The following is a 12,391-nucleotide window of genomic DNA, read 5'->3' on the forward strand; positions in this document are numbered from 1 at the left end:
AGGCCAGGGCAAGTTGGGCTTTAGCAACAATTCCTTTATTAAAGAAATTGATTTAGTTTAAAGAAACTGATTTAGTTTAACAGTGACTTTAGAAACAATGATACAGTGGACTAAGATAAGAAATTGTGTGTGTCATATGAAATGAAGGTAAGCAGGTCTAGAAGTCACTGCTCATAGGAACTAATAGAAATCTCATCCTCAGAGCCTTGGTGGTCTTGCTCACACACTTTTTATTTAAAAAGGCCAAATTCCCCCTGAGATCCACTTGTCTAATGAAGCTGATCCCAACAGGGAAATCTAAAGAGGCCTCACTTGATTTCAGGCGGTGGTTGAATTTTCTAAATCAAATTAACAGTACCCCACAAAGAGGCTTTGTGTCAGTGATTCTACTTGTATCCCCCTTTATTCCAGCCTACACAGAGCGAAGACATGACAGCACTGGCCAGCCTGTACGCATCTGCAAGGAAATTTTTTCACTTCAATTGCAATTTTCTCCTGTTTCCTGGCCTTGTGCCATGCTGCAGGAAAACATTTTATAAATCTAAAAGCATAGAAGATTCCCAGAGGACATGGAATAATAGAATGAATACACTTTTCAGATGCATTTATGTTTCCTTTAAAGATATAGAATCCTATTTTCAGTCAGTAAAACAAGAAAAATATAAGGTTGGTTGTTAAAATATCCTGCAGAGGGCAGTGGTGTAGCATTATCTGTCACCTCAAGGAAGAGCTGAGAAACAATTCTGCTTTGATCTTCAAGTCCCCAAGTGGTATCCAAATAACATTTATTTTTCTTATTCATAAACTCTCACAAGTCTTAAAGTGGTAAACCCTAAGCCTTCCTATTTGAAAAACTAAACTGTGCATTTTCTCCTTTTTCCATTGCCAATTTCTAATTTACCCCTTTTGTATAAAAGTCCACGATTTTCTACCTCAGTTTTGGCACAAGGAAAGAAAAAAGCCTAATCCTTTTAACAATATCCTGCTTGTCTCCTCACAGCTTATGTTGCTCAGAGAATCAGTCAGACTGAGAGCCTCATTCTCTTGTAATAAAAATAATAAGGGGACCAGAGTTAAAGACAAAGCATCATGGAGATAAATCGATACAGTCCTAAATAAAAAACCTTGTGGCGGTGGGCAGTGGTGAGTTCTGAAAAACATTTTGTTCTTGCATCCTTAACCATTCTGTTATACTGTAACAGCAGCTCCTTCTTGCTTGTATAGTGTACTTGCAGTCCAGATTTTTTTCACCTGCATTCTGCTTTCTTACATTCCCATTTCAAGCTGTGAGTACTGTCGTTGAGCCAAGGCTGCTTTTTCCCTCTGGACTTAGACTTAACTTTAAGGGGTGCTGTAATATTTAATAAGGACAAGCAGATTGTTAGTATTAGAGTATTCAGACAAGTGAGGGCTTTGACTGCCAAACAGTGTGCAGAATGTTAAGACAGTGTGGTCATTTAGGATGCGAGAACATATGGTGTGGATGAGACTGTATTAGTAGCGGGTGACTCACAGTTAAAAAATATACATCTGTGATGGGATACAGCCAAATCCAGTAATTCCACTGTTGAAATTTTCACACCTCAAGTAAAAACAAAGTCCAAAGTATGACCACGATTATGTGTTTGTCCATTTACATTTTATTTGAAGGTAAAATAATTTGTGATATTTTAAAACTCCGAGAACTATTGGTGGAGTCATCCACATGGATATTAAAATCAACACAAAGAACAATTTGTCATAGTTTAAAACAAGAGTAGATATAAATTCAGGGAGTTCTGGTAAAAAAGCTGCCCGGTGGTTTTGTAGGGCCAAGGTTAAAAATGAGAGCTTCAAAGGAAAATAATGTCTCACACGTTACTTTGTGACATTTAAAGCTCTTCTTAAAAACACTCACAAGGTCCCCACCACGACTACTGACACTGGGCTGATTAAAACAGTCAGAATGTGGGGAACGCAGTTCAACAAGTTGGCTGTGATCATTAGTTTGTAGCCATGTTTCTGTTAAAAACATAAAATCTAAATGTGCAGATAAAATTATGTCATTGAGAAGAAAAGTCTTGTTGGAGAGAGATCTCACATAAAAAAGTACCGTTTTAAGTGCGTTTGTTCCGGTCACTATAGTTGGTGCCATAGTTTGAATCTCTACAAGATTAATAATATTCCTGCGCGTCACTACCTAAAGGCTCAGGATTAAGGAAATCCTCCAGACCTGGAAAGTGGATCAGTTTACTTTTGTTCTAATCTTTATAGCCAGTTAAGTTTAATTGCTGACCTTTAACTTCTGTACTACTTCAGTCCTGTAATCCAGTTTTGGCAATTTGATGACAGGGTTAGTGGTGAGGTATAAAAATCACGCTGCACATCTCTGACTCTCGTGTCCATCAGCACTTTTGGGTTCTTCAGGCGAAGACGCTCAACTGATAAACAATAGAGAAGATGGCTTGGGATGGAGGAATCGAGCCCAATGGCACAGAGGGCAAGAACTTCTACATCCCCATGTCCAACAGGACTGGGATTGTAAGAAGTCCTTATGAATACACACAGTACTATTTGGCAGATCCCATATGGTTCAAGCTTCTAGCTTTTTACATGTTTTTCCTGATCTGCACTGGAACTCCCATCAACGGTCTGACATTGTTTGTAACGGCCCAGAACAAGAAGCTCCGGCAACCTCTCAACTACATCCTGGTCAACCTGGCTGTGGCCGGACTGATCATGTGCGGCTTTGGTTTTACCATCACCATCACATCTGCTGTTAATGGCTACTTCATTCTTGGACCCACTGCCTGTGCTATTGAGGGATTCATGGCCACACTTGGAGGTATAAAGTCCACTCTGTTTTTTCATACTGCTTGAACAGCTTCTTCAAATTCCTGTAAAGTTTTCTCAGTATATTGACATTTACCACAGAACAGCAAGTAGCAGGTATCATGACACACCATTTGTTAAAGATGACAATGACTGAAATATACTGAACATAAATTGGGCCTTTCCTTTCTACAGGTGAAATTTCTCTTTGGTCACTGGTGGTCCTGGCTATTGAAAGATACATCGTCGTCTGCAAACCCATGGGAAGCTTCAAGTTCAGTGGAACTCATGCTGGAGCTGGAGTCGCTTTCACCTGGGTTATGGCCTTTGCATGCGCTGGACCTCCACTGATGGGCTGGTCCAGGTAATTCTCATTTGTATTTGTCATTTTATCTACAATAAATACGACTTTAAACTTTTACAGTCTGACAGCTAAATATTTAAAAACGTTGAGAACTGCTCAAACAAACCATTCATGCTCAAGAAAATGACAAGCGTAGTCATGGTATATACTGGACAAGCAGATCTTGTTGTGTAGCAAAAGTCTTAATGATATTTATATAATAACTGCTCTTCTTAAACCTCACACAGGTACATTCCTGAGGGTATGCAATGCTCCTGTGGACCTGATTACTACACTCTGGCCCCAGGCTACAACAATGAATCATACGTCACCTACATGTTTGCCGTCCACTTCTTTACTCCCGTCTTCATCATTTTCTTTACTTACGGAAGCCTTGTGCTGACTGTCAAAGCTGTAAGTCAAGTTCAAGTTCATGACTTATGTTTAACTTATAGCCAAACCTCAATAAAAATTTGGATTATTCTATAGTTTCTTTTTATTTAATGTTCAGCAAAACTGTCTGTGCTGTGAATTCTGATGATGGTTTCTTGTCACAAACTCTTTAGGCTGCAGCCCAGCAGCAGGACTCAGCCTCCACCCAGAAAGCCGAGAAGGAAGTGACACGCATGTGCGTCTTGATGGTCTTCGGTTTCCTGTTAGCTTGGGTGCCATATGCCACTTTCGCCGGTTGGATTTTCCTTAACAAGGGAGCTTCCTTCTCTGCCCTGACAGCAGCTATTCCCGCCTTCTTTGCAAAGAGCTCAGCTCTGTTTAATCCTATCATCTATGTGCTGTTTAATAAACAGGTATGTGTACATGAAAATGATCTTACCTTAATTTTTCACGCTTATCCCACCATGATACACATTACATGCCTTTTATTTCAACATCCTTTGTGTTCTTTTTCAGTTCCGTAACTGCATGCTGAGCACTGTTGGAATGGGTGGCATGGTGGAGGATGAGACCTCAGTTTCTGCCAGCAAGACAGAGGTATCCTCTGTCTCTTAAATACAGAGACCTTTTCATATACCTGGACATTTTCCTTTCTACTTTCTCTTTGATCTGGAAAAATCCTTGACATGGACTGAGTGAAGTTCAGGGACATCTGAACTACTTGTTGAACAGCTCTAGGACCAAACTAATGAACTGCATTTTCTCATCATTTATTTAAAGGATGTGGAAAAGTGTTTTTCATGTTGATGTGTATGTGGATGCTCACTTTGACTACCCTTGCCGTCAAAGGCACAGTTGTCCCTGAAATCTTTCAGCTTTTTTGCACCATTGAATCTACATCAGTGGGGGACACATTTTGTACTGTATTTTCAAAATGAGCAACTATGTACAATGTTAAACCATTTTAGTTGGTCATCGTGGATGATTGTAAACATTGTATATCTAAAAAATTTAAAAAATCATAGATAAATAAATGTATGCATCAAAATGTGTTGTCATATTGAGTTCATTTCAAACAACATACCATAGAATCTGGCAGTCAATACTATAAAGTTGGGACTTCAAAAGGTGTTTATTAATGAGACATTGAACTTTATTTTCATTTAACAGGATTAAAATTGGTTTAATGAAACTCACAGAAGCTTGTGTTTCCCCTGTTCATGGTGTTCAGCACTAAGATAGCTGACCAAATGTTGCCTAGCCTGGCCTAATACCTGCTTATGCATCCTGCCTGAAAGCACCCACAGGAGACACCTTATGATCATGTCATCTGATCCAATTAACAGTGAAAAGAGCAGGGATAAGAGTGTTGCAAGCCTTAAGCCTTAAGCATTGTCACAGGAAAGTGTGTTATGTTATGTGCAGACGCTTGATCATTTAAACAGATAAAATACCAAGTGAGTTTACATGCTGGTATTGGGAATTGACATGGTAAACAATTAGTATGTTGGTATTTATATAAAATCGGGACAGTGTGCAACAAGATAGCGACAGGAGCTTATGAAAATAAAATAAACGCAGAGAACTGACAAAGCCACGGAGGTGACAGAACACGTTTGCTTTGTTTTCTCTGTTATAAGACAGTGGAAATCATATGTACCTGCCCATCCTGCCTGAGATTGCACTAAGTACTTGGGACAGCACACCTGAATAACTGCTTTGGGAAACCCCAGCAGAAACAACTAGGCCCTACAGTATGCTGCAATGACCCGAACGCAAGGAAATGCCAGCAGATCGTGCTTCATCCAGCCAGACGGAACAATCACCGACCGTGCCCGGTCGCTCCGCGATCTCCTGTCGCTGGCCCAACGCCCCATTCCCTCTCCAAGACCTACAATGGGTTGTGCGGCTATTACGACCCAGCGCGGTATAAACGGTTGGTGATCGTTCCCTCAGGCTGGATGAATTTTACGCGTGATCCATGCACTGCAGTTGGGGGCTCTCCGCAGCGCCACGCAACTTTCTAAATTCTTCCATCTCACGGAGAAAAGAAGTCAGGTCGAAACGATATTTGCTTTACTGACATGAATGTTAAGACAACAGTATTGCCAATGCTAAAGGAAAATACACAAAAAAAACAAAAAACAATAGGCCTACTGTAGTGATGGCTCCGATTTAAAAAAGGTTGGAAAATAACGGGATTACCTTTTAATCAACATCCCCACAACTGACATCTGCAGAGAACAACCACATATGTAGCTTAAAACACAGAGTGGTAGTTGATTTAATAGTAGTAGTAGTAGTAGTAAGATTTAATGTTGGCCTTAATTTGTAAAGTGATATATATTCTGCCCTGGAGCTGCATATATTTTTTGTTCAGTGTTGTTCATTCATTTATTTACAGTCTCATTCTTATTCAGAGTACGAGATGACTTGAGTCTGTTCAAATCTGCATTTGGTGGACAGCAAGATACGCTTGTGTCCTTGTGCCTTTCAGGGAATCTGTAGATATGCAGGTTTAGTTTAGACTCACCAGCCCACCTGCCTTTTGTGTTGCTGGCATGTTTGGACTATGGGAGAAAGCTTTAACCATGACCACAATCTTTCCTTAACATTAACCAGGTAGTTGAGGTGGGGAGGACAGGAGGAGTAGAAGAGGCAAGGAGAAGAGAGCGCAGTAGAGGAAGAGAGAGAGGTAGAGAAAAAGATAGATAGATAGATAGATAGATAGATAGATAGATAGATAAGGAAGAAAGGAGGAGAAGAAAGGAAGAGAAGAGAGGAGGAGGGGAGTCGAGAAGGACAGAAGGGGAAGAGAAGAGGAGGAGAGGAGGAGAACAGACCAGTGGTGTAGTCTACGTGATACGCAGGTATAGGCCGTATACCCACTAGGAATGGTCAAAGATTTCCAAACAACAACACAGCTGCGTGGCGGTCAGGCGCACGTTTGAAATGAAGTAATGTGAATCACTGAAGGAGATGTGAAACGCAAGCAAACTCAAATTACACTTTTAGTATCTTCGTAAGCCTGCAGCTAAAGCTGCTGCCGCTCCGGGTGATACTACAGCTGCAGCAGGTGACACGAACGTTAAAGTTACTGAAACACAGAAAACGAGCCAGATGAGGCTGATGCTGTCGTATTTAGGCTACCCGGTGAGTGAAAATAGCATATTGGCCTATGTTGTCATTAAAGCTATCATTAACTGAACTGTAACAGCATTGTTGGTCTATTGAATTGAATCTAGAACTACTTAACTAATGTTAATGTGGTGGATCAATGAATAGGCTACTGTGTGTATGTGTGTGTGTGTGTGTGTGTGTGAGTGTGTGTGTGTGTGTGTGTGTGTGTGTGTGTGTACAGTAGTAGCCTTTCCTGGATGCTTGCTCATGCATTTAAGATGATAAAGTACATAACCTAGGTTTGACAATGTTTTTTTTAAAGTGAGCTTGAGAGGATATGGACCACTTTCGGTGTGTCTTCAGTGCTAATATTCTGTAATGAATGAGTTTTGGTGATAGAACTGCATATACAGCACACAGCGCAACTTGCACTGTGAAATGTGCATTGAAAATTGCCAGATGATAAAACCAGATTCATATAACATCTAAGGATAAATGTAGCTCTTAACTGGCTGAGTTAGATGTGATTTAACATTAGATATTTCTACCATAAATAGGTGCAGAAAATGTCTCCAGAATGCAGGAAATTAAATGTTTAATGCTCAAAATCTTCTGGGGGAGGACCCCCACACCCCCCAATCATGTACTCATCAATGAATATTTCTTTAAATACTATTAAAATATCTTCTAGTCTTGATCTTGTGACCCCAATATTCTGGATTGTCACATCTCATATGCTAAGTTTTTTGTCACAACTCTAATCTGAGCCCTAAAATGTCCCCACCACGTTTGAACACAAAATGACGCCCTTTCCCACCTGTAACTGTCATTAGCTGTTAAAGTCTTTGTGTTGTTGAAAACACACATCCTAAGCAGTCCTTCAGAATGCTCTCTATTATATGTACATGCATACTGTATGTATTAGTGAGTGTAGTGGCGCTTATGGGACGTCACGCTGGGACGGGGGAGTATGAGGCTGGGAGGGAGAAATCACAGTATACTCACTAGAAAAAACTAGACTACACCACTGAAAGGCACTGATAATCACTTAACCTAGGAAAACCCAGGGTAAACTGACACAAACGCAGTGAGCTCAAATCACAGGGCTGACACATACAGACAGACATCCCCACACAACACTCATCACACCCTACAGGCAATATAGAGTCACCAATTTACCTGACCTGCACATCTTTGGACTGTGGGACCTGCCACAGATAATAATCCAAACTGGTATATAAACATATTTAGAAATCCATCCTCATTCTCTTTACTCTCTGTAACAACTAAGTAAACTAAGAGCACAAAAAACAGTTTGTTGGTACATAAAAGATTCTAGCTGTATTTTTGAGCTGAAAGAAACAAAACGATTTGACATTCCCCTTTCCTTGCTCCATAGATGTTGGGTTAGAACAATATCATCATCAAGTATTTGGTGTTTTTTTATTTGCGGGTAGATTTCATGGAGCAAATGCATTTTGTGAACCATCAGGCTTGCAGTCATTTATATATAAAAGGAGATCCGGCACAACAATTATCAACATATTAGCCCTAATTAAGAATAGTGAGCTCATGTAATATGACAAGAGATAAAGTTGCATAATCCTCTGGCTAATGTTGTATTAGACATTGTATTACTGAAGTGCTGGTTCATTTAACCAAATCCCACCCATGTAGATGCTTACAGTAAGAAAAATGTTAGCATTAGTTTATGTTTTGGTTCATCTCATTTTCCATTTTTTGATTCTTGCAATTTATTGAGTGTTACACATGTGAGAACACTGACTGTGAAAGACTGGCAAAAGCTTTACTTTACCTGGTGCAGATTAAAATGCACTGCAGTTCAAGTCTGCTACAAAAGGGAGGGGAAAGGGCTGAAAATATATCTTCAGAAAAGCAAAATCTCTCCTTTCCTGTTAACAGTTTACTTGATCTAAAACATATTTGATTTATTGATTTATAGAAGATTGGACAATGATCGATTAGCAACCGAAAGCAACAGCAGCTGCTAGATAAACCACTTTGCATTTCACCTGCGTCCTCTTTCTTAAGTAATGTGCAAGATTAAACAATGTCATAGACCTCTATTGTATTTATATCTTAACGCCATTTTGAATTTCAAAACTGCACTATTGACTGTAAATCAACTGTACATACGCAGTACATGTACATGTGTACAGCATGAGCTATAAAGAGCTTTAAAATTTTACTCCCAATATATTTATCACTTGGCCGTGATTTATAAAAAATATAATCTACATTTCTAAATGTTTAGTGTGGCATACTAAACAAATATACATAAACCTATGATGACACACAGTTAATGAAACATAAAATCACTCGATATCTATGGAGCACCAATTGATATCATTAAAATTGTACGACGTTATATATAGTATTGTACACACCTGCGTTACTATAAATTATCAATAAAAATGATCAAATTAACCATACTTCTTTTCATAATTTAGCCATAAACTTTATTATTAATTAACATTGATAAAATATCAACCAAGCATGCATTAGCTTCTTAAAATTTGATGAATGAATTACGCATTTAATAATATACTATAATTCATTAGAAAAAGGCACAAACACCATTCAAATATCAAAATACCCAGTATGTCATATTGAACAATGATATATAATAACCTAATGATAACACCCTAGCAAGAGTCCCTAACACATAGCCCTTTTTTCAACCCATAAAAACACAAACTTGAAATATTAACTGCCAATGTTGTCCAATAATTGGTACAGAATTGAGTCTCCTTTCATCCTCCAAAAACACAGCTGTTCTGTAAGTAATCTGCTAACACAGATATTTAATCATGATAAACTAATTAACATAAAACGTATGTGTGTGTGTATATATATATATATATATATAAAGAGGTAAATATTTGATTAAATAATTGCAAATTATACCAATGCGTGTATGTACATGTACATTTCTGCTTCTGAATAAATTTGAATGGCGCAATGGTTTCATTCACAAGGGCCCAAACTGAGGTCATAGATTTAAAGCAAAGCAAAGTGGTTCAATTAGTATTAGTGCTTCATCCTCAGTTAATAAGATAATGTCCTGTTTGTACAACGGATATATTTTGAATCTCTAATGAAATAAGATTACTGTCCTAATTTCTTTTGCCAAAACCTTGTAATTCATAAGCCGGAACACTCCAGCCCGTAATCTAGTTAGCCTTGGAATTGGAATTAACCTGCAGTGCGAGGATGCCAAAAGTTTGTGTTTATTTTCAGTAGTCAAAGACGGCTCCACACACAGTGGGAATGGACAGAATGTTTATAGTTTTTGTTCACTGCTATTATCGCAAGTATGTGGTAAAATTTCACTACTCTTTTTTTCTCTTCTCAGTTTAGTCGTTTAAACTACCAGTGAATCTAATCATCATTATCATATCTATCCCATATGGAATCATGTTGTGATCAATGAAGACATCTTCCCAGTGATTCAAGGAACAAATTTTTATAGATAGTAATCATGTGGTACGTTTTGCAGAATTGTATTGTGCATAGGCTACTGTAATCATTGCAGTGGTCCTTTGTGGCTCTGTTCGTTAGAACACTAACCTACTAACTCTAAGGTTGTGGGTTTGAGGTCACATACAGTTAAAAACTGTTTCTGAAGTTTTGAACCTGAACATATCGGGGCAAATGAAAAAACAATACATACATGTATATTTAGCAAATGTTTCAGTGATGATCAATTAGGAATATTGAGCAATGTGATTCAAAGGTATTTTAACAATGGAGAAGAAAATCTTATCCAAAGTTATGCATGTACTTTGCATGAGCATAATGTATGTGCTTCAGCGCCTTTTGCCCCTAGATACCCAAAGTGCACTTTTGTCAAGGCAAACTTTTCTTATTTTTTATTTATTTTGTAAAGGCACTAACTATTAGTAAAACGAATAAATAATTCAGCAGTGAGTAAAACAAATGACCTTTCACCTGATGACCTTATCCGTGACGAGCCACGTCAGTGATTCAGCTGCGCTGCCTACAGAAAACTTTCGTTACGGCGTTGTAGCGTTGTGCTTGTTGTGGGTTGTTGGATGTATTTTACAAGAACGACGTGAAGAGAGAACACACAGTGGTTGTTTATATTCCTGTGTGTAGCCTGGAGAAGTAATGTGCCGGTTAGCCAGCAGGTGTGACACCAAAATGTGTGACCTATCAGATTCTGTGACCCAAATGACAAGTTAAGCGCCAGAGGCTTTGTTGGTGATACTTATTCCTCCGAATTATACTAATCAGCACCTTTTTAAATTACCATTCAATTCAGAATAGGACTGTAATAGATTTCCATTTAAAATATGAAATAAATATTTTCTCCACAACAACAAAAACACTATATAAACTCAACAATTGGAAATACATAGAAAAATGTCAGTGTCAGTGTAAAAAAAAAAAATTCATGATATCAAAGTGAACAGTGACAAAATGGCCCTAGTAGATTTCAGGAGAATGTATGAAAACTTAATGTGAGCATCTCCCTCTTTTTTTCTCGAAGCAGTCAGCCTCTGCAGCAGGTGCAGCACTACAGCAGGTCAGGTATATCTCCTATGTTTATTTTAATATCTCTAGATCACTTCCAGCAGTATCAGCAGCAACACCAACAGCAAAGGCAGCAACATCCCCAGCAACCCCCTCAGCAGCAACTGTTCCCTGTAAGTCACGTCAGCCAACAATGTTTTAAAGCTAGAGTTCGATATTCTCTACAATCTAACAATAAGATATGTATCACAATACAGTGGCCATGTTGATTTTGATTAATGATCATGTCCTACAAAGAATTTACTATAACAGCTGTTCTTAATTATTCTATATAACAGAGAAGGAAAGGCTTGAGGTTCAGACAATTTAGTTTTTAATCCCAGAGTTATTAATAGGTGCAAAGAAAATATTTCTTTAATTTTTAAACTTAAAATGGTCTTTTTCAAAACTGCGTCTCAGCGTTTGCCGATGTATCGATACAGAACAATCTGTATCTATTCACATATCCCCAAGGAATACTTAACAATATATTATATATTTCTATATCAATATTTTGAGCACAGTCCTATTTAATGCCTTGTTCTATGTGCCCCTTTTATACTTTGAGCACCTTGTGAGAATTAAATTTTAGGCTGCAGATTCTTAGGACTCATTATATTTGATTCTGGAAAATAAGTCTTCCTAAGTATCACCAATCAAAGGGTACTGGTCTACATAAACGTCTGCGAGCGTATAGGTGAGATTTTAACACAGACCAATGGATGAGACGATAGGGATATGGGGACATCTTTGTGCTATATACATTTTTAATTCCTTTTGTCAGCTTAGTAAGTTATGAGTGTATGCTAATACTCCATTTGTGATTTGCCATTTGTTTTGCAGTTCCCCATTTGCTGCTGTGCCTTTGTATTTGATTTAAGGAGAGGGAGACATGTTGAGCGAGAAATGTGATCTTTCTCTAAGTGGCCACGTATACAGAATTGATTCATTAAATATTTGACTCCGTACTCTTATTATTTGGGAAGAATTTTTCCCTGACAACATGCCCTTCCAAATGTCTCTGAAATGCCCTGTGCAGCAGTGACCTATTTTAATAATATTAGAGGATTCATTCCTCAAATAAATGAGGACGTCAAAAGTAGCTGTGATGCAGAGATCATACAGTGGGTACGGAAAGTATTCAGACCCCTTTAAATTTTTCACTCT

The 12,391-nt window shown here is 38.3% G+C and overlaps 1 protein-coding gene across 1 annotated transcript; it reads left to right on the forward strand.

Annotated features, from left to right (window-relative positions):
• The first annotated feature begins 2,439 nt into the window (after positions 1–2,439).
• LOC123985137 (green-sensitive opsin-like) lies at positions 2,440–4,162 on the forward strand. The gene is made up of 5 exons (XM_046072516.1): positions 2,440–2,824; positions 3,007–3,175; positions 3,403–3,568; positions 3,721–3,960; positions 4,064–4,162. The coding sequence occupies exons 1-5, from the start codon at positions 2,440–2,442 to the stop codon at positions 4,160–4,162; spliced, it is 1,059 nt and encodes a 352-aa protein (XP_045928472.1).
• The last annotated feature ends 8,229 nt before the right edge of the window (positions 4,163–12,391 follow it).

This window comes from Micropterus dolomieu, linkage group LG16, assembly GCF_021292245.1.
Source record: "Micropterus dolomieu isolate WLL.071019.BEF.003 ecotype Adirondacks linkage group LG16, ASM2129224v1, whole genome shotgun sequence".
Classification (NCBI taxonomy): domain Eukaryota; kingdom Metazoa; phylum Chordata; class Actinopteri; order Centrarchiformes; family Centrarchidae; genus Micropterus; species Micropterus dolomieu.

What these genes read in the sequence shown, in the direction of transcription:
- LOC123985137 (XM_046072516.1), top strand. Translation starts at nt 2,440, where the DNA reads ATGGCTTGGGATGGAGGAATCGAGCCCAATGGCACAGAGGGCAAGAAC. An exon ending in CCACTGATGGGCTGGTCCAG is followed by an intron (nt 3,176 to 3,402) that starts GTAATTCTCATT and finishes AACCTCACACAG; the next exon opens with GTACATTCCTGAGGGTATGC. An exon ending in TTGTGCTGACTGTCAAAGCT is followed by an intron (nt 3,569 to 3,720) that starts GTAAGTCAAGTT and finishes CAAACTCTTTAG; the next exon opens with GCTGCAGCCCAGCAGCAGGA.